At 49.1% G+C, this 26369-nt stretch overlaps 1 protein-coding gene across 1 annotated transcript in view; it reads right to left on the bottom strand.

Moving 5' to 3' along the window:
• Positions 1–25430, bottom strand: part of TANGO6 (transport and golgi organization 6 homolog) — a 92328-nt gene extending 66898 nt beyond the window's left edge. The window contains exons 1-7 of the mRNA XM_048870651.2: positions 25343–25430; positions 23555–24207; positions 17659–17775; positions 14113–14263; positions 13020–13156; positions 12727–12889; positions 8626–8708 (exon numbers count right to left, since the gene is read on the bottom strand). Coding sequence (XP_048726608.2) covers positions 8626–8708; positions 12727–12889; positions 13020–13156; positions 14113–14263; positions 17659–17775; positions 23555–24207; positions 25343–25418 — 1380 coding nt within the window. The 5' untranslated portion in view covers positions 25419–25430. The remainder of the gene's footprint in view (positions 1–8625; positions 8709–12726; positions 12890–13019; positions 13157–14112; positions 14264–17658; positions 17776–23554; positions 24208–25342) is intronic.
• Positions 25431–26369: the final 939 nt, after the last annotated feature.

The raw sequence follows: 26369 nt of genomic DNA, 5'->3' as shown, positions 1-26369 counted from the left end.
GTGTGGGGGGGTGGAGGGTGAGAAAACCTGGATTTGTGCTGGAAATGGCCCACCTGATGATCACTTTAGATAAGCTATTACCAGCAGGACAGTGGGGTGGGAGGAGGTATTGTTTCATATTCTCTGTGTATATATAAAGTCTGCTGCAGTTTCCACGGTATGCATCCGATGAAGTGAGCTGTAGCTCACGAAAGCTCATGCTCAAATAAATTGGTTAGTCTCTAAGGTGCCACAAGTACTCCTTTTCTTTTTACAGTTATATCAACAACTCTACAGACACCCAGTGCAGAAGGCTATAAGAAATAAAAAGCTGATTAGTTACACAGTTACAATTTCAGAGTCTGTGCATTTTTTAAGGTAAATTTCCAATTAACAGGTATGTGGGTTTGTTAAAAATGTTTTTACTGGGAGGGTGCCAGGAAGAGGCAAACAAAATATCGACCCTGTTAGCAAGCTGTTTGAATGATCTTCAACTCAGCAGCTGGGACACTGTGCTGCTTGGAGGACACTGTTCCTTTAAACAAGATTATTCCTTCCAGCTCCAGATTCCCCTTTCAGCTGGAGGGCAAGCAGCAGTTCTTAGGGTTTGATCTAATCTCAGGGCTCACTTCCAAGCGTTGCTATTGCCTGTCAAATGCAACATGCCAGCCCAGAGTGAGAAAGCAGTTTAGGTGAGGAAAGAGATTCTTTTGATAATATTTTGGCCTATTGTTTTGATGCAGAGAGTTTTGCCCATGCTAATGCCTGTGGAGCCGTGCTTCCTAACCAGCATCTTTGGTATACAAAGGAGCGTTTCCCACTCTAGCATCAAATGATACTTGCTAGGCAAAAAACCTGCACACTTGCAAGCAGAAGTCTCCATTGTTAATCTCTCTGCTGTCAGGACTAAAGCACACTGCCACTAATGAGGGACCCACCCTCTAGGAGGTTAGTGGATCCCTCATCCCCTGCAGCTAGAATGAAGCTTTAGATGGGAGTCTAAAGTGATTCACTTTCATGTTCTTGGAACTACTTCCTCTGCAGATCTTTTTTAATAGATTTTAAGGCCAGAAGGCAGGGCTGGATTTAGGGGCAGGCAACCCAGGTGACAGCTTGGGGGGTGCTGTTTTTGTCATTAGTGGCAAAAGGGAAAATAGAACATTTAAAGTAAAATGTTTCAGGTATTCCATATGTGGCTTCATTGTGGAGGCATTTTCATAATGAACACCAGCCACAGAACAGCCCCCTGACTGGTCTCTGCCTGCCAGCTAGTTATAACATACTACCCAAAACAGTACAACAATCACAGCGTTTAAAACAGGGGTAGGCAAACTTTTTGGCCCGAGGGCCACATCTGGGAATAGACATTGTATGGCAGTCCATGAATGCTCACAAAATTGGGGTTGAGGTGCAGGAGGGGGTGATGGCTCTGGTTGGGGGTGCAGGCTCTGGAGTGGGGCCAGAAATGAGTTCAGGGTGTGGGACGGAGCTCCTGGGTGGGGCTGGGGATGAGGGGTTTGGGGTGCAGGAGGGTGCTTTGGGCTGGGATTGACGGGTTCAGAGGGTGGGAGGGGGATCATGGCTGGGGCAGGAGGTTGGGGCACAGGGAGAGGCTCAGGGGTGCAGGCTCCGGGAGGCACTTTCCGCAAGCGGCTCAAGAAAGCGGCGGCATGTCCCCTCTCCGGCTCCTATGTGGAGGCGCGGCCAGGAGGCTCTGCACGCTGCCCCATCCGCAGGTGCCACCCTCGCAGCTCCAATTGGCCGTGGTTCTCGGCCAATGGGAGCTGCGGGGGCGGCGTGCAGAGCTGAGCCCCCTGGCTGCCCCTATGTATAGGAGCCAAGGGCCACGCTGCCGCTTCCGAGAGCCACCTGGAGCAGCCCGCAACCCTGCTCCCCGGCTGGAGCACCAGAGCAGGGCAAGCCCCACACCCCGCTCCGCAGCGGGAGCTCAAGGGCCGGATTAAAACGGCTGGCGGGCCAGATCCGGCCTGTAGTTTGCCCACCCCTGGTTTAAAAGCTCAGACTGCCAAGGCTTCTGCCAAAGATCCAATCATTAGCTTCTTGCCGTTCAACTCCACTGCTCCAGATGCTGCCCTTCTAGCCCAGAGCTTGGGGCTCACAGCAGAGAGCAAGTTCCCCTGTCAGGACATGTGGCTAAGCCTCAGAGCTGGCTCACTGCAGATGAGTAACAGTCAGACTGGTTTGAATCTTGTTTTCTGCTAGACCCAAAGAGGACACTTGCTGTTGTGGTCACAGCAGAGGATCAAGCTCCAACCTGGGCGGAGCCACTAGGGCATTTCTGTTCCACACCTTCCTACACCAAGCAGGGTGGCTAAAGGACGCCCATGGGGCTCTACAATGCAGCCTGCTGCCTCTCCCACCGATTACAGGTCTCAGCATGCAACGCTCCATCTCGATCCAAGCACTGCTCTGCATACCTAGACTTTCCGGGCTGTAATTCAGGGGTCTGGCAACATGGCCATTTGCTCCTTTTACCCTCTCTACAGCATTTCGTTGGGCAGAAGTGACGTGTGGGAAGAGGGGATGAGGACAGTAAGATACCTGCCCAAGCCTCTCTCACCACATCAGATTTCTGGACATAGTTCGGAGAAAATGGATGCAGTACCTTTAACAACCTAAAAGAACATCACAAGGGAAGGTTAGTTCCTCTCCACAGCCATAGCCCTGGGACCTGCATTCCAGACCACCACACCCAAAGTCACCACTGCTCCAAAGAGCCCATCTGAGTCCCTCGGATAGCATTCATCACACTGGCACTTCAGCTAAGAGGCAATCGATTTCATTGAGATGGAGCAGTTTTCTCGCAGCAGCTTCAAGAACAATCAATCATTGTTGGGGGGAGCTCCACATAAAACGCTGAGTCTGCACTATCCTCCCTGCCTGCCGAGATTTCTGCAGTAACATTAAAGACAGTCAGTTATTGGCACAAGCTGACAGTGACAGGCCCATTAGGGTAGTAAGCTCATGTTTCCATCAATTTTCCTGTCCTCTTGAGTTTGCCTGATTACCCCATCTCTTATAACCTGAACAAGAGCACCCCCTGTGCTTTGGAGCAGGAAAACCATCGTGTTTCAGTGAGCTTTGGTAGCACTTGGCCCAATCACCATAAATCTTGTCCAGCTCATTCTCCTCCTCTTGATCTACACCATGCAAGAGCAGGTCTTGAAAGCACACTACTAAATTACACTGCTTGGTAATGATGCTGAAAAATGGGTGGTGACTGCTGACCAGATTACTTGTCTGCAGTGCTGAAATTACACAACACAGAGGAATCCACATGTTGCAGAGTAAGATGAGGGTCCCTGCCATTACGCCAAAGCTGAATTTAAATTTAGAATTAAGCTATTACTTTTTCCTTTGCACGTGGTACAGCATCTACTTACACTGAGAATGTTATAGATTTCTTCAAGGGAATCCAATGGGATCAGGAATCTGGAAAGCACTATACTACTGACCTCCCCTGATTCTCCGACTTCTGTTGTCAGGAGAAAACATACTGACAGTAGCAGAGGTAAAGAGAACTTTGTTTCTTTCTCACTATTCCTTCAGTGTTTTGAGAGGGACTACCCCAGATGAAAGGAATGCATCACGAAAGAGAGGAATTACACCCATACTTGCTTCCTGCCAAGCATTGGGTAAGCACTGATGGTAAAAGCTAGGTTTTGTAGGAATTAAGACAGGTTAGCCCTCTTCCGGGAAGGTTAAAACTGGAAAACCCCTGACAAATTCCAGCTTGACAAAGACACAATGTAAATGGAGATTGCTCCCAGCAGCTAGAATGAAGCTTTAGATGGAGTCTAAAGTGATTCACTTCCATGTTCTTGGAACTACTTCCTCTGCAGATCTTTATTCATAGATTTTAAGGCCAGAAGGCAGGGCTGGATTTAGGGGCAGGCAACACAGGTGACAGCTTGGGGGCTGCTGTTTTTGTTGTTAGTGGCAAAAGAGGAAATAGAACGTTTGAAGTAAAATGTTTCAGGTATTCCGTATGTGGCTTCATTTTTCACTAACCTCCTAGAACGTTCTAGACCTTTATAGAATCTTGTGGAACCTTCCAGACTTTGAGAACTATATTTTGCTCGAACCTCCTAGAATGTTGTCAGCCATGTCCTCGTGTATATAAGGGGCAGGGCGTCGCCAGTCAGTGAGATAAGAGAACGAACTGAAGTGAATTGACAGCCCAGCTGCGATATTGTGATCCTTGTTTTAGTGTGTAATTGTGAACGTGTATGTGTGTTTTAAGACTTGACAAGTGTAAGTAGCAACTAATAAAGGACATTTAATGAGACGCCAGAGATATCGATCGAACCCCTATCTACGCAACAAAAAATACTGTTCTTTCTTTTGCCATGCTTAACACGTAATGTTTGATGACTTTCTAAGACTGCTGAACACAGGCTTTTGCTCTCCCTAGTACTGTCTGTTTTCCCCCGTAGAAAATAAAAGATGCCCCCAAAGAAGCCTTCAGGAGCTCAGTATAGGAAGCAAAAAACTCAATTGCAATATAGTTTGCAGCAAGAAGGAAATCTGATAGGAAAATATCTGAAACAGAACAACACAGGGTTAACATTCTAAGGCGGTCACCTGCTACAACACAATTTAATACTGGTCCACCCAATGTTGGGGCACCGTTCAATCTCTTGATGCGAGTACATTTCCATTACTCTGAAAATTAAAAAGTTTCTCTAAGCTTAGAGGAAACAATTTTTTTTTATTTGCTTATATATTGCATGAATAAATACAGCTTTACAGATCCTAGCATGCAAATTATCTTATAATGAGAGGGATAAATCATGCATGCAAATAGTGCAAAGTCGAGAATTGGGCTAAAAATGCAATAAAAAATAAGGTATTCGAAAGTTTAAGAAATGGAGGGGAGGCACCAAAAACACTCCTCACCTGGGGCACCATTTGGTCTAGGGCCAGCCCTCCCAGAAGGGACCATTGTGATCATCTAGTTGGACCTCCTGCAGAGCACAGGCATAGAGCCTCACTCAGCGAGCTCTGCATCAAGTCCATGAATTCTGGATGAACTAGAGCATCACTTCTAAAAAGAGACATCCAATCTAGATATAAAAACTCCCAGCAATGGTGAAACTACCATGTCCCTAGATCAGTTCCAATAGTTAATTACCCTCACTGTAAAATATTGACACTTTTTGAACTACTCAAGTTTAGTTCTAGGGAAAGGTATCAGATAACAGCCCTGGAGACTGAAGTTTCCTGTTTATCCAGGAAGAGGAGTGACAGAAACAGCTCAAGTTTCCCCACGTTTCACTCCACCCATATGCCTCAGTCCTGATTTGGATGGCCAACAACAGTGAGGAAGGAATTGTCCCCATAGAATGTCTGGTACCACTATTAAGGCTGCCCACACGATCACTGACAGGTGTCAGTTGTGATGTGGACAGCTGCACAGTAAAAACTGGACAGAGAAATTCATTCCACACAGGTCTCCAAACAGCTGCCAGAGGGCAGTGCACTGGTCACTTCCACCCTATGAGAGATCCTACCAAGCAGCCTGCAGCTGCAAGAATACAGGAAAGCACCTCAGTGCCTTAGTCCTTTTGGGGACAGCTGGTGTTTGCAGTGTACAGAACTCTACATGGCATATGTACTGTGTTTGTTTGTCAATGAGAACTTGAGCGTGACCTTGGGTAGGGGACTCAAATCTGAGTTGAAGGGTTTAAGTATTGGATACATCCTTTGAAAGCGAGATTTAGGATAATCCTAAAATTAGTTAGCTATGCTAGCTTCGGCATGCCCACCTAACTGAGCCAGCTTCCCCCAGCTCATCCCCATTGTCTCAAGCGAAAGGCTGAGCAGACAATGACTGCAGTTTCCAGAAGCAGTTGATGCTCTAGCCTTCTTTTGCTTTTTCCAGCCCACTCTACCTGGGGCACTTAGACACACATCCCTGGCCAATAAGTCACTCCATGAATTCTTCATCCAAGCCATTTCCTGACTTTGTACACCCTAGTGTAACACTGGGCAGCCAAAAAGAACAGTGTATCCTTTGTGGCTGAGTGGTGACATTTCTTTTCCTCCCAACTCCTAACAGGCTTTACTTCTGTTTTGTAACTGTATTCAGCCTGACAACAGCCTTACAGTAAGTATAACAATAAATATTTCTGTTCTGTATCTGGGTAAAACAGATGATGTAGTCATATCATATGGTGATGTGAACAATCTTTCCATTCCGCCAGTATCCCAGGAGGATGTTAAACAGCAGCTACTAAAGTTAGACATTTTTAAATCAGCAGGCCTAGATAACTTGCATCCAAGAGTTTTACAAGAGCTGATTCAGGAGCTTTCTGAACCATTGATGTTGATTTTCAATAAGTCTTGGAGCACTGTGGAAGTTCCAGAAGACTAGAAGAAAGCTAATATTGTGCCAATATTTAAAAAGGGTAAACAGGATGACCTGACTTATTTCAGACATGGCCTGACATAGATCCCAGGCAAAATAATACAGCAGCTGATCCAGGACTTGATTAATAAAGAATTAAAGGAGGGTAATATAATTCATACCACTCAACATGAGTCTATGGAAAACAGATCCTGTCTGATTGATTGATATAAATTGATACTAAATTGATATATATATTTTTGATGAGATTACAAGTTTGGTTGATAAAGGTAACAGTGTTGATGTAGTATATTTAGACTCCTGTAAGGCATTTGACTTGGTACAGCACTACATTCTGATAAACTATAATAATATAAAATTAACATGGCACACGTTAAACGGCTTAAAAGCTGGCTGCTAGGAATGCAGAATGGCTAGCTATCCTGTGTAAAGATTTAGATTCTACAATCAGCTCCAAATCACACAGAGACAGCGTACCCAAAGAAGCAGGGGTGTGAGATCAGAATAGTAACTCTTTGCCTCATTGCCTGCTGCAAGACTGTCTCCAGAAAGAACAAAGCCTATTTTACCTCAAGTGTGCCTCCAGAGCGACTCTGGCTTCTGGGGAAGGAGCCAAACAGCAAGTTCTCCTATGCTGAATTAGCTCTGTGACCCTTTCCAGTAACACTTCTGGGTGTCGGTGCTTGAAAGGATCCAGAGGTGTCTCTGGGTCACGTCAGAAAAGTAGCAGTCTCCCCACAGTTGTACTTGATACAGGGTGATTCTATGGATTTGTCTACATGAACATGAGTTCGCAGCAAGCTAAGGTGCAAATCTACCCCGCTGTAGCCTGCTATGGTACACCCACATCTTGACTACTGCGTGCAGATGTGGTCGCCCCGTCTCAAAAAAGATCTATTGGAATTGGAAAAGGTTCAGAAAAGGGCAACAAAAATGATTAGAGGTATGGAACGGCTGCCATATGAGGAGAGATTAATAAGACTGGGACTTTTCAGCTTGGAAAAGAGATGACTAAGGGGGAATATGATAGAGGTCTATAAAATCATGACTGGTGTGGAGACAGTAAATAAGGAAGTGTTATTTACTCCTTCTCCTATCACATGAACTAGGGGTCACCAAATGAAATTAATAGACAGCCAGATTGATTGGAAGTATTTTTTCACACAACGCACAGTCAACCTGTGGAACTCCTTGTAAGAGGATGTTGTGAAGGCCAAGACTATAACAGGGTTCAAAAAGAACTAGATAACTTCATGGAGGATAGGTCCATTAATGGCTATTAGCCAGGATGGACAGGGATGATGTCCCTTGCTTCTGTTTGCCAGAAGCTGGGAATGGGCAACAGGATGGATCACTTGATGATTACCTGTTCTGTTCATTCCCTCTGGGGCACTTGGCATTGGCCACTGTCGGACGACAGGATACTGGGATAGATGGACCTTTGGTCTGACTCAGTATGGCCATTCTTATGGACTAACTGTCCACATAGACCTTGCTGAAGCACATAAGCAGTTCGATGATGCACTTTGATCTAGTCCCATTTCAAAGAGGATTAGATCAAAGCACATTAACAAAATGTTAATGTGTGTCAGCAGGATCCACACAGACAGCCTGCTGGAGGCTATGGAGGGGTGGATGCACACCCCAGCTTGCAACAGACTAATTGTTTACATAGACAAAACCTTATTGACGCGGCCCAGGAGTGCTGGAACCTTGGTAGAAGTGGTGGGGCCACGAGGCCCTGCCCCCTAGCCAGGCCAGACCTGGAACCGGCTGGGCAGTACTAAGAGCCACCCAGGGAACCCGGGCTGCTGTGGGGAGACTTGGACCCTCCATCTGCCCTGGGTGGGGAACCAGGGGGCTCACCTCAGCCCACCCCACCGAGAAGAGGCTGGTGCCGCTGGCAAGGGCTGCGTTTCATGGTGAGGAAGCTGATCACCTTATCTTCCCCACCCGCACTCTGTGCCTGCCCAAGGCTTGCAGCTTGGGTGGGGTAACGCAGCCCCCCGTCCCATTAAACTATGCCCACATTAAAAAGTGGGCAGGCATGGCTCCCCTGGCTCTGGCACTGCTGACTCTGCCTTATTTCAGCATTGAGGCTGCATTGGAGATTTTGTTCTCTTTTATAGTTTAGAATATTCATCTTAAGTGGCTCAGCAGGTCCCAGACTTGAAGACTGACTTTGGACATACAGTTTTCTCTTCAATCCTTAGGCAACAGCTACACATACTAGAGATTCAGATGAGATACTGTACCTTGAACACATCTTCCACGCAGCGGCTGAGCTCTGCCTCTTTCACCAGCACAGTCCCTGCTGGTAAGTCTTCCATTGCCATCTCTGAAAAAAACACAGAGCATGAGCATCCAGACTCTGCTGCCATCTGCACCTTCAAAGAGTAGCCTCTGGGAGCAGGAGAGTGACACCGTCCTGGCACATGGCTACAGTACCCAAAGCAGTTTAGTAGAGCAACACTGGACCCATATGCAAATAGGTTATAGGATAATAGATGGAGGGAAGTGAAGAGTTAAGGGTGAAATCAGCAGCCCCCAAGTCTACTCTACAAAGTTAGGCTGACATAAGCCACCGTGCGTTGATCTAGTTACACATGTGTCTACACTTAAATTGGTCTCCAATTCATGTAAGTGCTCCATTACGCTGACATAGTACCACCACCTCCCCGAGGGGCATTGAGCCATGGAGGATGTATTGAGGTTGATTCAGTATGAGTGTAAACGCTGTGCTGCCTATGTTGACCCTAACAGTCCTCCAGCAGCTGTCCCACAATGCCCAACACTGACCTCTCTGGTCTCAGTTGTGAACTCCACTGCCCGGGGTCATGCAGACTGGAAGCATGCCAGCCCCACCCCCCCTCCTTAAAGCCCTGCAAATTCTTGAAATGCCTTTTCCTGATTGCCCGGAATGGTGAGCACGCCTAGCAGCTCTCCATTATTGCATGCAACTGCCCAGCTGACCATGAAGGCTACATGCACTACACACAGAATCACAGGACTGGAAGGGACTTGAGAGGTCATCTAGTCCAGTCCCCTGCACTCATGGCAGGACTAAGTATTATCTAGACCATCCCTGGGATTCCACAGCCACCCTAGGCAATTTATTCCAGTGCTTAATCACTCTGACAGGAAGTTTTTCCTAATGTTCAACCTAAACCTCCCTTGCTGCAATTTAAGTCCATTCCTTCTTGTCCTATCCTCGGAGGTTAAGGAGGATAACTTTTCTCCCTCCTCCTTGTAACAACCTTTTTTGTACTTGAAAAATGTTATGCCCCCTCTCAGTCTTCTCTTCTCCAGACTAAACAAACCCAATTTTTTCAATCTTCCCTTATACATCATGTTTTCTAGACATTTAATCACTTTGGATGGGCTAGCACCAGCAGGAGAGTGAATTTGTGTGGGGGGGTGGAGGGTGAGAAAACCTGGATTTGTGCTGGAAATGGCCCACCTGTTGATCATTTTAGATAAGCTATTACCAGCAGGACAGTGGGGTGGGAGGAGGTAGTGTTTCATATTCTCTGTGTGTATATAAAGTCTGCTGCAGTTTCCACAGTAAACATCTGATGAAGTGAGCTGTAGCTCACGAAAGCTCATGCTCAAATAAATTGGTTAGTCTCTAAGGTGCCACAAGTACTCCTTTTCTTTAATCATTTTTGTTACTCTTCTCTGGACTTTCTCCAATTTGTCCACATCTTTCCTGAAATGTGACGCCCAGAACTGGACACAATACTCCAGTTGAGGCCTACTCAGTGTGGAGTAGAGCGGGAGAATTACTTCTCGTGTCTTGCTTACATGCTCCAGCCTGGAGTAGACAGGAGATATTGGATCCCCTGGGCCTGTGGGGAGAGGAGGCTGTGTAGGTACTGCTATGGACCAGCCATAGAGATATCAACATCTACGAGCAGATTGCACGGGGATGCAGGAGAAGGGACCAGCAGCAGCGACACATGAAAGCAAAGGCACTGTAGAAGGCATACCAGGAGACCAGGGAGGCCAACAGTAGACCCGGTGTCAAGCTACAGACCTGCCGTTTTACAAAGAGCCGCATGCCATACTTGGTGGAGACACCACCAGCACCCCTCACACCACCATGGATGTTTCTAAGGAGCCAAGCCACAGGCCTCTAGCCTGAAAAGTGAGGAGGAGGAGGGAGAGGAGGAAGGGGAGGAGCTGGGGACATGCGACCAGGGGATTCAGCTATGCTGCAAGTCAGGGCCTGTTTGAGACTGCACCACAGTGTAGCCAGGGCAAGGGGGGGAGGATGTGTGGGTAAGGACGTACTGTAAATTTATTTCCCATTACAGTGATGGCAATGTTACAAGAGACATTGACTGGCAAAACCACAGCAATTTTGTGCACTCCACCAACATTAATTGGAAGCGAGAACACCTGATAGTCAGGAATAACTTGGGTGTTGTGTAAGGATACAAAATAGCTGCAGCTGCAGTTTTGCTGATAAGGATAAAAAGTAAAAATTAGAAGAACCATGAGAATGGGTTGAAGTGTGGATAGCTGACGTTAGATCTAGGACAGTGGTCACCAACCCCGTCGATCACAATCGACAGGTCGATCCTGGGGACTCTCCCAATCAATCGCGATCTCTGGTGGTGTAGCAGGGCTGCTGCAGCCCCACATTGCTCCCAAAAGTGGCCAGAGTGCCCCAGCGGCCCTGGGTGGGTGGGGGAGCACAAGGGTCTCCGTGCACTGCTCCTGCCAGCAAGCACCACCCCCACAGCTCCCATTGGCCGGGAATGGGAAACTGTGGCCAATGGGAGCTTTGGGGGAGGTGCTTGCAGAGAGGGACAGCGTGCAGAACCACATCCCCCTACCCCCAAAGGGCCACAGAGGTGCGTTGGCCCCTTCCGGGAGCAGCGTGGAGCCAGGGCAGGCAGGGAGCCTGCCTTAGCCTCGCTGTGCCACGAACCAGGAGCTGCCCACGGAAAGTGCCGCCCAGCAGGAGGCCACACTCCAACCCCCAGCCCTGAGCCCCCTCCCGGAGCCAACACCCCAAACCTCCTTCTGCACCCCAATCCCCAGCCCTGAGCTCCCTCCCAGAGCCAGCACCCCATACTTCCTCCTACACCCTGAACCCCCTCCTGCACTCCAAGCCTCCGCCCCATCCCAGAGCCCCTCCTGTACCCAAAAACCCTCCCAGAGCTTGCACCACTCACCCCCTCCTGCACCCCAACCCCCTACCCCAGGCTCAGCCCAGAGCCTCCTTCCACACTGCTAACCTCTTGGCCCCAACTCAGAGCCCGCACGCACTCCCAAACCCCTTCCCCAGACCAGTGAAAGTGAGTGAGGGTGGGAGAGAGTGAGCAATGGGGGGGGGGGGGTGGAGTGAGTGGGGCTTTGGGGAAGGAGCGGGGCAGATCCTGGGTTGCCCTTAAATTCAAAAAGTAGTCTTGGGCATGAAAAGGTTGGAGACCATTGATGTAGGTGTTCCTGATTAGGAGTTTTTGCTAACGTTATGGGCTAGGAGCTGCTTGCTGATGACAGGAAAATTGTTCATTTGCAAGGGTTACTATGAGTTATGTGCTTTGTTTTGAGCAACTTATAAAAACATAAGTCAGAATATGTAAATTGGAGAAGTTTTTCTACTTGCTCGGAGGCTGACATCCCACGCTCCAGCAGCTAGGAGGAAGGGTGGCCACCAGAAACCTGCCACTGACCGCTCGACACCACCTCAGACTTTGGAAGTAGCAGGAGCCCTGCCACTTGAGTAATTTAACAGTGTGGCAGAGGTTGAACAAAGCACTGAAGAACATAATGTAGCACCTTTGCTGGGTGAGCAAATGGAGCAGGTGACTTAGCACAGGAAGGTATCACCCATCCCACTGCACGCCATACTATAAACAGATTGCGCTCCTCCCACCACTTCCCACAGCAAAAACCAAGCCTCCATGCACGAATGTGACTGATTTCAGAGAACAAAGTCACTCCTCAAACCTCTTTAAGAATGGACGACATGTAGCTATCATGGGGTGGAATCAGAATCTGGGACGTGTCTCAAATGCAACCCACCCAGCTGTTCCTTAAGCACCACAACCAGAAAGAGGCAGAGGTCACAGCAGGCTATAAAGACAAAGTGTTCCTGGACCAATGTCTCTTTCTACATGTTCCAGTTTGAGCCTAGACACTTAGCAGCCAGACAAATAATCAAGAGGAACCCTTGATGGAAGGACCAGGACCCCGGATCTGCAGAGAAATTACTCCATGGGATTCGTTTCAGGGGGATGAGCCCAAAGATATGTGACAGAAAGAGAACCGATCTTCCCTTCTCAAGTGAGAGGGTTTGCCGGATATGTTATGGGACCACACGACCAAGACAGATGGACCATTACCTGCCATATCCCAGCATTGGAGAAGCGGCGCTAGCATGGGATGGAGCAAATATTTCCCTGCCAGCTGAGGGCATTCTCTGGCCATAGTGAGAAGGGAAGTGGTGGCAACTCTCTGGAACTGGTGTGCCATCAGCTTATCCTGAATATGCAATAAGTCTAGAATCTGGAATGGAAATTTCACATACAACACAGGTCAGGAAACAGAGAGAGCATCCAGACTATGGGCTAAGCACACAAGCCCCTGCTCATGAGCACTGCAGACATGCTCTGGTGAGAACGGGGAAAGAGCATACCTGTGGGCACACCTGCCGGTAGTAATCCTCCAGGGACAGAGATTGCTGAGGACAGGAAGCCAAGATCCTAGCTACCATGTCACACTTTCTCCAGTCTGCAGCTGCTGCTTCAGCGCCACTGCCACCAGCTACCCCGACTGAAGGCAAAGGAGAGTGGGACACAGACCCCATTAGACTCTGGCATTCCAAACAACAGTTCAGTTTTTTCTGAAGCCACACGTTTAAGGCTAAAAGTTGGATTTTTGTTTTTAACGATCTCCTCAGCCCAGGTGTCTTTCAGATGACTGCCCTGCTGCTTTGGAGGAAGGGAACAAAGTGTTATCAAAGGCCTTGGACTCCAGCAGTCAACTCCAACTCACAAGCATAACAACCAAGCACTGAAGGCAGGTGGTGATCTCAAGACCCTCTCAGAGAGCCACAGCACAAGACTGACCACCCTGGCCGGGGCTCTGGGAGTGCAGGCTATGGAACACACGTCCCAGAGGTCAGGTCAAGAGGTTAGTCTTGGAGAGAAACCCCTTCCTGAGCTAATTGGCCAGAGGGGGGCAGTGGTAAGCCTTGACATCCCAAACCCTATTGGGTGTGGAATCGATCTCACTCCTCTCCCAGATGATCATCATTTACTAACACAGAGCACTGTTCCCGTGCACCAATGCCCTTTACAGAAATAGGAGCTAATAAAAAGATCAACAATACAGATCTTTAAAAACAAACTTATTCTTCACAAGAGTGAGGAACTGGCATTTCATATGCACAGGTGTTTTTGCCCTAGGTTTTGTCATTTTATTTATATTTTCTCAATAACTGTAGAGTTTTCCAGGCACAGAACCCAGAAATGTAACAACACACCCTGACAAAAGGTGTCTTGAAGTTCAGGAGCTCAGTAGTCCCTTTTTAAGATCAGAAGCAAGCATAACCCGTGTGTGTAAGTATTTATAGTCTAATTAAAGAGGAAATCTCTTGTGAGGGTCCCCATAATGCTATTCCAGCTTATTATTTCATGGGATGGAAAGATCTCTGACCCACCCTGGGAAGTCTCATTTCATTCATAATCTGTAAAACAGAAATGACAGTGTCTGAGCAACATACTTACTTCCTGCTCCCTCCATGATGCCCCGGACCACAGCCTGAACCCCACTGGGTTTCATCAGCCTCTCCGAGAGCAGCTGTCCACAGAGACGCCGAAGCCAAACTGGAGCTTGGGCAAGGGGCTGCTTCACCTTTTGTCCAGGGGACTGCAAGCACTGAAAGGATATGGAGAGGGGGATAGGAAATGTATTTTCTTTAGAGAATGGTGCAAGCTCTCTCAGATGTGCAAGACGACATGCTCTCTGCCATGAAGGGCTTTGATATATGTCATGGCAGGAACACAGCACAGAGGGGAATTTTCTACAAATCACTTCACCACCCAATGGCACCAAGATAATTAGGGTTTAATTAGGTGGGCTGAGCATCCCAGGAGCCTCTCCTCCATGCAGATATTTCTTTCCCTAAATTACATTCTCCTGGGGTTATGCATCAGCTTTGACTGTCTCACTACCAGTGAGACACACAGGGGGTTCTCAGTAGGAATCAGGGCTCACTGTGCTCAAGAGGAGAACAAGTCCAACTCCAGTGACTGCAGGGCACAGTGATGGAGCACTGTGGTGAGAAGACAGAGAATACAAATCTATAGGTTACGTGGTCAAGAAAGGAAACAACCCGAGTGTGCATCAGTATTAGGACAGGGGCTGTTCCAGTACAAACACCAGTGCCATCTAGAGTTTGCAAACCTAGAAATCATGAAGTCTGCATGGACAGCATTCGCTGTCACCTGTCACACCAACCGTGGAAAAGGTGGGTGCATGTTTGCTTTACTGAGGAAGTAGCTCAGGGGATTCTCTCACCTTTTTTCTTTACAAGGCAGCCCTCACTTCCAGGTTAAACAGCTACATTAAACAAAAAGGGTGTTTATGGAGGAAGAAAGATCAAATAAGAACGAATCAGTGCAGATTCAAAGCTACTGGCAACCCAGGTCAAAACTGATCAGAAGTGTCCAGCTGCTTTATTTAATGAGATCTGACACCCCGAATCCTTCAACGGACTGTTCTTTCATGTTGCTTTAACCTAACACTCCAGAGGGAGAGGAGCAACCTCCATCCTAGACAGCAGCTTTCTTTAAAGAGCAGCTGCCCTCCCTTTAAGCCTCCAGTGCTAAGTGAAAACAGTTGCAGCTCAAAATTATCAACTTTGATTGACACCTGCCAGTCCAAACAGATGGATCAGCATAACGCTACACCGTTGGAGCACAAGAATACTGCTGACACTATTCAGATAAGCAATTAGAAAAGGTATTTAAAAGACTATGTATTGAGGATCCATACAAGATTCTTGAAAGGAAAATCTAATATTCTCCTTGCCAGTAAATCTAGCAGTATAAGCCAAGCGTTTCTGAACACACAATTCCAATTTAGGGGCAGTACTGCACTGTGCATTAGGGTTTTAAAACCAAGGCTCAGATTTCTCATTTCACCAGAAGTGGTACACTGAATTCCTGACAGCAACATAGTTCTCAGTGTGCTGAATTCCCCTGGTTCTCCCAGTTTACAGCCCCACAGAGCACCCTGAAACATGGCCTAGTTTAAATTGCTACATGGGAGGAAAGATGTGCATCTAGCTGCAATTCCTCTGTTCATTTAAAGCCAAGTAACAGTCTTTTCCCAGCAGTCCTGTACAGATTGAAATCAGGAATTGTCAGTTTCACAGGTCAATCCCACATTCCCCATAGCCCTGGAAAGTGTGGCCATAATGGATATTTACTCAAGGTAGCGCCTCATAGCCTGAAGATAAATCGATGCCTGTTTTGCCAGAGTGACATAGGAAAGTTACAGGACAAGACACTTCACCAGAAGGACAGCCATGTTGGAAGCTTGACAGAATACAAACTGCTGAACTGATGCTGTACTGGCTTTGACGGAAGCCAACGATATGTACATACATTCCAGGGAGTTCTGGGCAAAGCACAGCTAACCCGATGAACAAAGCATTGCCAGGAATGTCGATTTACTATTCATAGAGCACCCAAAGCGTACAAGGTGTTTCTCAGAACAATTTCTTTGCAAAGAAGAAAGTGTGGAGCTGTAGTCAGCTTGTGGAATTGACAAGAGCTGTATTCTAGCTACACGGGTAAATGCACAAAAATTAACATTCCAAATTATGGCTCTCACAGCAACACTGCTTTATTGCAGGCATCACAAGTAGAATTTTTATTACTATTTTATGCCATAAATATTTATGTTCAATGTGACAGGGTCACTGTTGCTGTAGGAGCCACAATTTTACTGATTTTTGTGCATTTATATTCTAATCCATAATGTTTTATTAACATATGTTTGCATTATTCATTACTAGTAAGATAGCCAAGTTTCTAGGACAAATAGCCCAGCCAATCTCAGAGTGGAGGAAGTAGTCATCAATGTGTATTTAGCACAAATTCAGCTGGTTTGTCAGGAAGCATACAAACCAGCCACAACGAGCCAGATTCATCCCTGCTGATACATTATATTTGGTGAAGCAACATAGCAAGGATGGATCCAGAGCATCATCTTCTCTAGGGAAGAAGCTTCTGCGCTTCTATTATCTTTTCAAGAAAATAGATTCACTCCTAGTATGTAGCTTGAATAAAAATAAAACAAAGCTTCCAAATGCAAGTCTCTGCTGCATATTCCAAGCCCCACATCTTCATCCCACTGGTTGGACAGGTAGCTAGGAAATTGCAGTTTAATGCTTTAGCACAGGGGAGGGCAAACTATGGACTGGGGGCCACATCCAGCCCTTCAGACCTTTTAATCCAGCCCTCGAGCTCCTGCCAGGGAGCGGGGTCGGGGGCTTGCCCAACTCCGCACGTTCCGTGGGTCCCAGAAGCAGCGGCATGTCCCGCATCCAGCTCCTATGCGTAGGGGCAGCCAGGGGGCTCCGCACGCTGCCCCCGCCCCAAGTGCTGGCTCTGCAGCTCCCATTGGCCAGGAGCCATGGTCAATGGGAGCTGCAGGGACGGCGCCTGCGGACAGGGCAGTGCGCAGAGTAACCTGGCCATGCCTCCGCATAGGAGCCAGAGGGGGGACATGCCGCTACTTCCAGGAGCTGCTTGAGATAAGCGCCACCCAGAGTCTGCACCCCTGACCTCCTCCCGTGACCCATCCCCCTGCTCCAGCCCTGATCTCTCTCCTCCCTCCAAACCCCTCGGTCCCAGCCTGGACCACCCTCCTGCACCCCAAACCCCTCACCTCCAACCCCACCCCAGAGACCACACCCCCAGCTGGAGCCCTCACCCCCCCCCCTGCACACCAACCCCCAGCCTCCTCCCGCACCCTGAACTCCTCGTTTCTGGCCCCACTCCAGAGCCCACACCTCCAGCCAGAGTCCTCATCCCCACCCCCCGCACCTCAACCCCCAGTTTCATGAGCATTCATGGCCCGCCATACAATTTCCATATCCAGATGTGGCCCTCAGGCCAAAAAGTTTGCCCACCCCTGCCCTAGCATATCATATTCCAGTTCCTGTACCACTGGAAGGTGCAGGCACTGGAGACAGCCTCATGAATCAGATTCCCTTCCCTCACCTCCTGACCAGCTACAGAACCAGTTGGCATCCTTGGTACCTGTTTGGATCCACCCTGAAGAACAAGCAGTTCCTGGACCACTAGCGGTTGGTAGACTCGATCCAAGACACTCTTCAAGGCCTCCCTACTGCGGGTTCTCTGCTCTTCTGTAAGGCCCTGAAAAACAACAGGTCTCTGTGCTGGAATATGAATACAGCACAGACAAACAGTAAAGCAGCACAGGGCACGTATTTTGCTAGGTCCTGGCTCCCTCTACTGGACCATTAGCAACGGTCCAGTAGAGGGACATCGACTGAGAAACATCCAGGTGGGTATCTAGAGACCACTCTAAATTCTGTCTGACACAGGGTGTTTTTTAGTTAAGGCAAATATAAACAAAACCTGTTCAGGAACAACTGTTACAGGGGAACTGCCACACACACTCAAGGAACAAATGCAAAAAACAACCCTGCAAGAGTAAAAAGAATGCAGGCAAAAGTCCAGCAGCAGAGTGGGGTCCATCCTGTTTATTGCACTGAATGCAGCGATTACTTGCCTTGTGGGCAGGTGGTGTAGGTGCATTCGGTGCAAGCAGCTCGTGGCTCTCAGAGACCGAATATGAGCTATTGAAATGAGAGTTTCCGAACTGGAGGAGCTAAGAGAGACAGCGAGACACACAGATGAGACTTTGCAGGACACAGGCCTGGTCTACACTACAGTTAGGTTGACATAAGACAGTTTTCCTTGGCCTAACTCTGTAACTGTCTACACTAGAATGGTGCACCCACCAATGGAAGTCGTCCACTACACTGACCTAATAACTCCACCTCTGCGAGAGGCGTAGCACTCAGGTTGATGTAGTAGGGCGACACAGTGTCTGTGTAGTAATTGCGTTACTTACATTACCCGTTGGCTGTTGGCCCAGTACGGGACTCACAGCTGGATGCCTGACAGCACAGAGCCGCGTTGTCGGGCAGCTGACAACCGGGAGCCCTGCTGCCACCTCCCAGTGAGGGATTGTCAGGGGAGGAGAGCCCGGGCTTGGGCTCTCCTCTCCCTCGCGTCCCTTACTGGGAGGTGGCAGAGGGGCTCCGGGTTGTCAATACCTCTTCTCGGCTGTCAGCCCTGGCAGCAGAGCTTACAGTGGGATCCTCCCCATCCCCACCTCAGGGCTGAGAGTCTAAGCTGTGACACCAGCACTGGGCTCATTTACATAGCAAGGAGCCTACCAGCAGTGAAATTGACATTCTTGTCTGTTTCAGGGCTGCTATTATTTCACATTTCCTCTCTGGCTCTGGCTGTCAGCCCCAGGACAGGAGTCCAGCTGTAAGCCCCACATTGGACCGGCTGACAGCCAGAGAGGAACAGTGAAATAATAGCAGCCATGAAACTGACAAGCATGTCAACTGTGAAATTGAGCCCTGTGCCTGGCTCACAGCTGGGGCTGTCGGCCCTGAGGCAGGAGGAGGGCTCCAGCTGTGAACCCTGTGTGGCTATCAGTGCCCCACGCTCCGGCTGTCAGTGCCCCACAATGCCCCACTTCAGTTGGTACAAGCGCTACTGGTGAGGATGCGCAGCACCGGCAGAAGGAGGGTAGTAATGGACACAAACAGCCGATTTAATTACTGTATTGGCTGCAGGTCGACCTAACTTAAGTTGACCTAATTTTGTAGTGTAGACAAGCCCAAAGTAGAGCAGTTCCACCCCCACTATGACAGTCTCTGTGCTGCTGAGGAGGAGGAAAGTCTCAGGGAAGCGAACATCAAGCTGGAGCGGAGTGAAACAATCCCAAAGTTGGGATCCTCCTTCCAGATGATGTCATAGTATTCTTTCACACTGAGGATACCTTTCTGGGGTAGAGGGCCCCTGTTATTAGGAAGAGACAGGTAATAGTAACGGGGGATTTGATTATTAGAAATATAAATTGTGGGGTTTTGATGACCAGGAGAACCATATGGTGAATTGCCTGCCGGGTGCAAAGGTTGTCAACCTCTCAAGACATTTAGACAGCCTTATGCATAGGGTTGGAGAGGAGCTGGTGGTCATGGTACGTGTAGGTAACACTGACATATGGAAAGGTAGGAGAAGGATCCTGGAGACCAAATTTAGTCTGCTATGTAAGAGATTAAAGTCCAGGACTTCCATGGTAGCATTCTCTGAAATGTTTCCAGTGCCACATGCAGGGCCAGTTAGACAGGCAGAACTACAGGGTCTCAATGAGTGGATGAGACAATGGCATTGGGAGGGGTATTTAGGTTTATTAGGAACTGGGGAATCTTTTGGGAAAGAAGCAGCCTATACAGGAAGGATGGGCTCTGCCTAAACCAAAATGGAACCAGATTGCTGTTATGTAAAATTATAAAGGTCACAGAGGAGTTTTTAAACTAAGGAGTAGGGGAAACTGATAGGTGCAGAGGAGCACATGGTTCATACATCCCATATGGGAGGATTTATTAAAGGGAATATTCTGTATCCTTGTAACGAGGAGAGGATAGAAGTTGACAAAGTACAGGTAGGAACTGAAGAGAAACAGACAACAAAAAAGAGTCCCCATTCAATTACATCACACGAAGGCAGACTAATTTTATAAATGCTTGGATACAAATGCAAGAAGTCTAAATAGTAAGATGGGTGAACTTGACTGTCTGGTATTAAATGAGGATACTGATATAATAGGAATCATAGAAACTTGGTAGAATGATGATCAATGGGACCCGGTAATATCAGGGTACAAAATATATAGGAGTGGGTCACACTGGTGGGGGAGTGGCACTGTATGTGAAAGAAAGCATAGAGTCAAATACAGTAAAAGTCTTAAATGAATTAAAACAGTACCATAGAATCTCTATGGATAGAAATTCCAAGCTTGAATAATAAGAGTATAGCAATAGGAATATACTGCCAACCACCTGACCAGGATGGTGACAATGATTGTGAAATGCTCAGGGAGATTAGAGAGGCTACGAAAACAGAAGACCCAATAATAATGGGGGATTTCAACTATCCACATATTGACAAGGAACATGTCACCTCAGAAATACAATGTCTAGACACCAGTAATGGCTGCTTCTTGGAGCAGCTAGTCCTGGATCACACAGGGAGAGAGGCAATTCTTGATTTAGTCCGAAGTGGGGGACAGGATCTGATTCAAGAAATGAATATAGCTGAACCGCTTGGTAATAGTGACCATAATGTAATTAAATTTAACACTCTTGTAGGGGGGAAAATACCAAAGAAACCCACCACAGTAGCATTTAGCTTCAAAAAAGAGACCTACACAAAAATGAGGCGGCTAGTTAAATGGAAATTAAAATGAACAGTCTCAAGAGTGAAATGTCTGTAAGCTGCATAAAAACTTCATAAAAACACAGTAATAGAGACCCAAACTAAATGTATACCCCAAAATGAAAAAAAAACAGTAAGAGGACCCAAAAAAATGCCAGCATGGCTAAACAACAGAGTAAAAGAAGTGGTTAGAGACAAAGACATCCTTTAGAAATTTGAAATCAAATCCTGCTGAGGACAATAGAAAGAAACAAACTCTGGCAAGTCTAGGCAGGCCAAAAAAGAATTTAAAGAACTACTAACCAAAGACACAAAAGCTAACAACAAACTTTTTTAATTACATCAGAAGCAGGAAGCCTGGCAAACAATCAGTGGGGCCATTGAGCGAGCAAGGCACTGAAGGAGCACTCAAGGAAGACAAGGCTGTTGCTGAGAAACTATGAATTCTTTGTGTGGGTCTTCACTGCAGAGGATGTGAGGGAGATTCCCACACCTGAGTCATTCTTTTTAGGTGACAAATCTGAGGAACTGTCCCAGATTGCGGTGTCAGTAGGGATGTTTTTGGAACAAATTGATAAATTAAACAGTAATAAGTCACAAGGACCAGATGGGATTCACCCAAGAGTTCTGAAGGAATTCAAATATGAAATTGCAGAACCACTAAGTGTGGTGAGTAACATTTCGCTTAAAACAGCCTCTGTACCAGATGATAGGCAAATAGCTAATGTAATGCCTATTTTTTAAAAAGGCTCCAGAGGAGATCCTGACAATTACAGGCCAGTAAGCTTCACTTCAGTACTGGGCAAACTGGTTGAAATTGAGGACATGGCTACATTTGCAGATGTAGAGCACTTTGAGTCAAACCAGCCTAGGGAAAGCGCTGCAATCTGTCCACATTGACAGCTACAAGCGCACTGGCGTGGACACATTAGTAGCTCTTGCAACGGCCACAGAGAGCAGTGCATTGTGGTAGCTATCTCAGCATGCAAGTGGCTGCAACATGCTTTTCAAATGGGGAGGGTGGGGTGGAGTGTGACAGGGAGTGTGTTGTGTGTATGTGGGGGGAGAGAGAGTGAGTTTTTGGTGGGGCTGAGGGCATGTCAGCATGCTGTCTTGTAAGTTCAGACAGCAGCAGACACCCCTTAAGCAAAAGAGGCAGTCACGGAATAAGAAGGAAAGTCCTTTCACAGTTCAGTAAATGGTTAAAAGCTACAGAAAAAAGGGTAGGAATAAATGGTCAGTTTTCCTGGTGTAGAAGAGTAAATAATGGGGTCCCCCAAGGATCTGTACTGGAACCAGTGCTGTTCAACATATTTACAAACAATTTGGTAAAAGGGGGTAAACAGCAAGGTGGCAAAGTTTGCACACGATACAAAAGTAGCAAGATAGTCAAGTCCAAACCAGATTGTGAACAGCTACAAAAGAGTCTCACAAAACTGAGTGACTGGGCAACAAAATGGCAGATGAAATTCAATTTTGATAAATGCAAAGTAATGCACACTGGAAAACTTAATCCCAACTATACATACACATTGATGGGGTCTAAATTAGCTGTTACCACTCAAGAAAGATTTTGGAGTCTTTGTCGATAGTTCTCTGAAAACATTCTGCTCAATGTGCAGCAGCAGTCAAAAAAGCAAACAGAATGGTAGGAAACATTAGGAAAGAGATAAATAAGACAGAAAATATCATATTGCCACTCTATAAATCCATGGTACACCCACACCTTCAATACTGCACACAGTTCAGTTGCCCCATCTAAAAACAGATATATTAGAATTGGAAAAAGTACAGAGAAGGGCAACAAAAATTATTAGGAGTACAGAACAGCTTCCATGTGAGAAGAGATTAAAAAGACTGTTCAGTTTAGAAAAGAGACAGCTAAGGTGGGGATAAGATGGAGATCTGTACAATCATGAATGCTGTGGAGAAAGTGAATCAGGAAGTGTTATTTACCCTTTCACATAAAAAAAGAACCAGGGGTCACCCAATAAAATTAATAGGCAATAATTTTAAAACAAACAAAAGTAAGCACTTCTTCACACAACACACAGTCAACCTGTGGAACTTGTTGCCAGGGGATGTTGTGCAGGCCAAAAGAATAACTAGGTTCAAAAAAGAATTAAATAAAGTTCATGAAGGACAGGTCCATCAATGTCTACTAGCCAAGATGGTCAGGGATGCAGCCCCATGTCATAGGTGTCCCTAAGTCTTTGACTGCCAGGTGCTGGGACTGGACAACAGTGGATGGATCACTCTATAAACTGCCCTGTTCTGTACACTGCCTCTGAAGCCCCTGCCACTGGCCACTGTCAGAAGACAGGATACTGAGCTCGATGGACCATTGGTCCATCCCAGTGTGGCCGTTCTTATGTTCTTATGACAAGATCAGATTTGTGGTTCAGCTAGCCCAGTACCCTGTCTCGGACAGTTGCTGGTACCAGCTGCTTCAAAGGAAGGTGCAAGACACCACACAGACGGCAGAAATGGGATAATCTTCTCCCCAAGGAAGGTCTCATCTTGCTCCCTAATAGTGAGAGATTGGCTGAAGTCCTGAAGCACAAGGTTTTATGTCTCTTCCAGTTAGCTGTCTTTGCCCCAGAAAAATGGAAGCTATAGGATGGGGTCTATACACAAAATTAAGGCAGGAAATTCTCATCAGAATACACACCTTTAGTTGCTCCAATGGCCTGGCTTGCTCACCCTTTCCTTTGGTCGGGCAGAATCCTAGCTGGCACAGACCTGCTATGAGGTCCCCAAGGTGGCGGGTAAGGATGAGGTTGCCTAAAGATGGGTGCTGTGCAATCTGCAGCAGTGCAGTACAGCTGCCATACAGCCTATGCATTGCACTGGGGGAAGTGTTGGGAGATACCACATCTTGAACAACAGCACTGAACTCTGTCCTGTGCTTCAGCGGGATTCCAACCCCAGGCAAGAGATATGGACAAAGGCCTAAGGTAATCACAAACTGCAATGCAGACTGAACAGTCTTCTGCTGGGAGATACTGAGCGTGTCAGGGCTGAGAGCTGGAGCAGCTTCAGCGGTCCTAGGGTTTGGTTTGGCTGGATGGTAAGCAGCAGCTAAGATGATCATGCGCTTTTTCAGACTCAGCAGTAACAGCAGGACTTGACAAGTAAAACTCCAGGTCACATCTGTAGAGCTTTCTAGCCAAACAGCCTGCTCTCTGACTTCAGCTCTCAAGCTCCGCAGTTCATTCCACTGGGGATCCTGACCAAGCTTTTCCTCTAAAGCAGCCAAGTTGGAGTTTAAGGTTTCGACCAGATCTGCATGTTTTGCCGCCTGGAGAGAACCTGAATCTGTTCCTAAAAGGAAAAACAAATAGGTCACGTACAATACAAGGATTGCGAGAGCGGTGCACCTGCCCTCCACTAAGCCGTATACTGTCCCTCCATAGCTGTTATTATTAGTTTTCTGCTGCGGCAGGCAATGGGGGGCGGGGAGGGGCTGCTGCGGGCAATGGGGGGGGCAGGGGGCCCCACACAATCAATGGGGGGCGGGGAGGGGCTGCTGCGGGCAATGGGGGAGGCGGGGGGGCCCACACAAGCAATGGGGGCGGGGAGGGGCTGCTGCAGGCAATGGGGGAGGCGGGGGGCTGCTGCGGGCAATGGGGGAGGCGGAGGGGGGCTGCTGAGGGCAATGGGGGAGGCAGGGGGCCCCACACAGGCAATGGGGGGCGGGGAGGGGCTGCTGCGGGCAATGGGGGAGGCGGGGGGCCCCACACAGGCAATGGGGGGCGGGGAGGGGCTGCTGCGGGCAATGGGGGAGGCGGGGGGCCCCACACAGGCAATGGGGGGCGGGGAGGGGCTGCTGCGGGCAATGGGGGAGGCGGGGGGCCCCACACAGGCAATGGGGGGCGGGGAGGGGCTGCTGCGGGCAATGGGGGAGGCGGGGGGCCCCACACAGGCAATGGGGGGCGGGGAGGGGCTGCTGCGGGCAATGGGGGAGGCGGGGGGCCCCACACAGGCAATGGGGAGCGGGAAGGGGCTGCTGAGGGCAATGGAGGGGGTGGGGGGCCCCACACAGGCAATGGGGGGGCGGGGGGCTGCGGAGGGCAATGGGGGAGGCGGGGGGCCCACACAGGCAACGGGGGGGCTGCGGAGGGCAATGGGGGAGGCGGGGGGCCCCACACAGGCAACGGGGGGCGGGGAGGGGCTGCGGAGGGCAATGGAGGGGGTGGGGGGCCCCACACAGGCAATGGGGGGGCGGGGGGCTGCGGAGGGCAATGGGGGAGGCGGGGGGCCCCACACAGGCAACGGGGGGCGGGGGGCTGCGGAGGGCAATGGGGGAGGCGGGGGGCCCCAAACAGGCAACGGGGGGGGGGTTGCTGAGGGCAATGGGGGAGGCGGGGGGACTCCTGCGGGGGCGGGGCGGGAGAGACACCCAGGGCGTGTGGTGGGGACCCCAACACGTGAGCCCCACAGTCCCCGCCCCTCTCACCGGTGCCTCCTCCGGGCCTCCCCATCAGCAGCACCAGCGCCTCCACCACCCGCTCCAGCTTCAAACTCCCGGCCATAGCGCCCGCGCCCACTGCGCCTGCGCACAATAGCGCACCGAGACGCCATCTTGGGAGGGTCAGACTCGTACCGCCCCCTAGGGGGAGGAGCGGACTGGCCCTACCGCCATCTTGGGAGGGTCAGACTAGTGCCGCCGCGGCCTGGCCCTGCCGCCATCTTGGGAGGGTCAGACTAACGCAGCCCTGTTCGAATCCGCCACAGGAGGACTTGGGGCACCTTAGCGACTAACACATTTATTTGAGCATAAGCTTCCGTGAGCTGTCTTCCCGCCATCTTGGGAGGGTCAGACCGTGGGCAGTTAGTCAGCTTGTAGCATGGCTCAGGGCTTGGCCCTTCCCGCCGGGCTCCCGGGGGTCGTTCCTCTGGCTCCTCTGCAGCCGCGCTGCTACGGGCCCCGTGTCCCCCATGCAGCCAGGCTTTGCACCAGGGCCCCCCGGTACAGGGTGCGTGGACAGGGCCTCGCCGCCCTGCAGGCCCCCGCTGGGCCCTAGCAGACGGGGCAGCCCCAGGCCCCGGGCTAGGGGGGGTCCCCTCAGCCACGAGACGCCCAGTTCAGGGACGCAACAGACCAGTTCCATCTAACCCCCTGTCGCTGCGCCAGTCCCCCGAGCGAGGCCATCCAGGTGCTGCTGGCAGCCCTGGGGAGCGTAGACAGACCCTGGTTTCCCAGCAGCCCAAGTCAGTTCTGTCCCAACAACTCAGGTTTCACTCCTTGCTTACCAGACCCCCTGCACTGACCAGCCTCCAGCCCTCCACCCAGCAGCTGACAGAGGAAAGCTAGCCTCTTGCCTCCATTTCCTACCCCGGATCAACAAATGGAGGATTGACCCACCCACTTGCTACTTTGCTGGACTCCTGCCTCTTCTAGCTCTGCTCAGCCATATGTGCCCCATATGGCCCTTTGGAGAGCGAATAGGTGGATAGTTACACGTGCACACCTCAGGGCTGGC

The sequence above is a fragment of the Caretta caretta genome, chromosome 12 (assembly GCF_965140235.1).
Source record: "Caretta caretta isolate rCarCar2 chromosome 12, rCarCar1.hap1, whole genome shotgun sequence".
Taxonomy (NCBI): Eukaryota; Metazoa; Chordata; order Testudines; family Cheloniidae; genus Caretta; species Caretta caretta.
The sequence above is the reverse complement of the archived record's forward strand: the minus strand, read 5'-3'. Positions and strand labels throughout refer to the sequence as shown.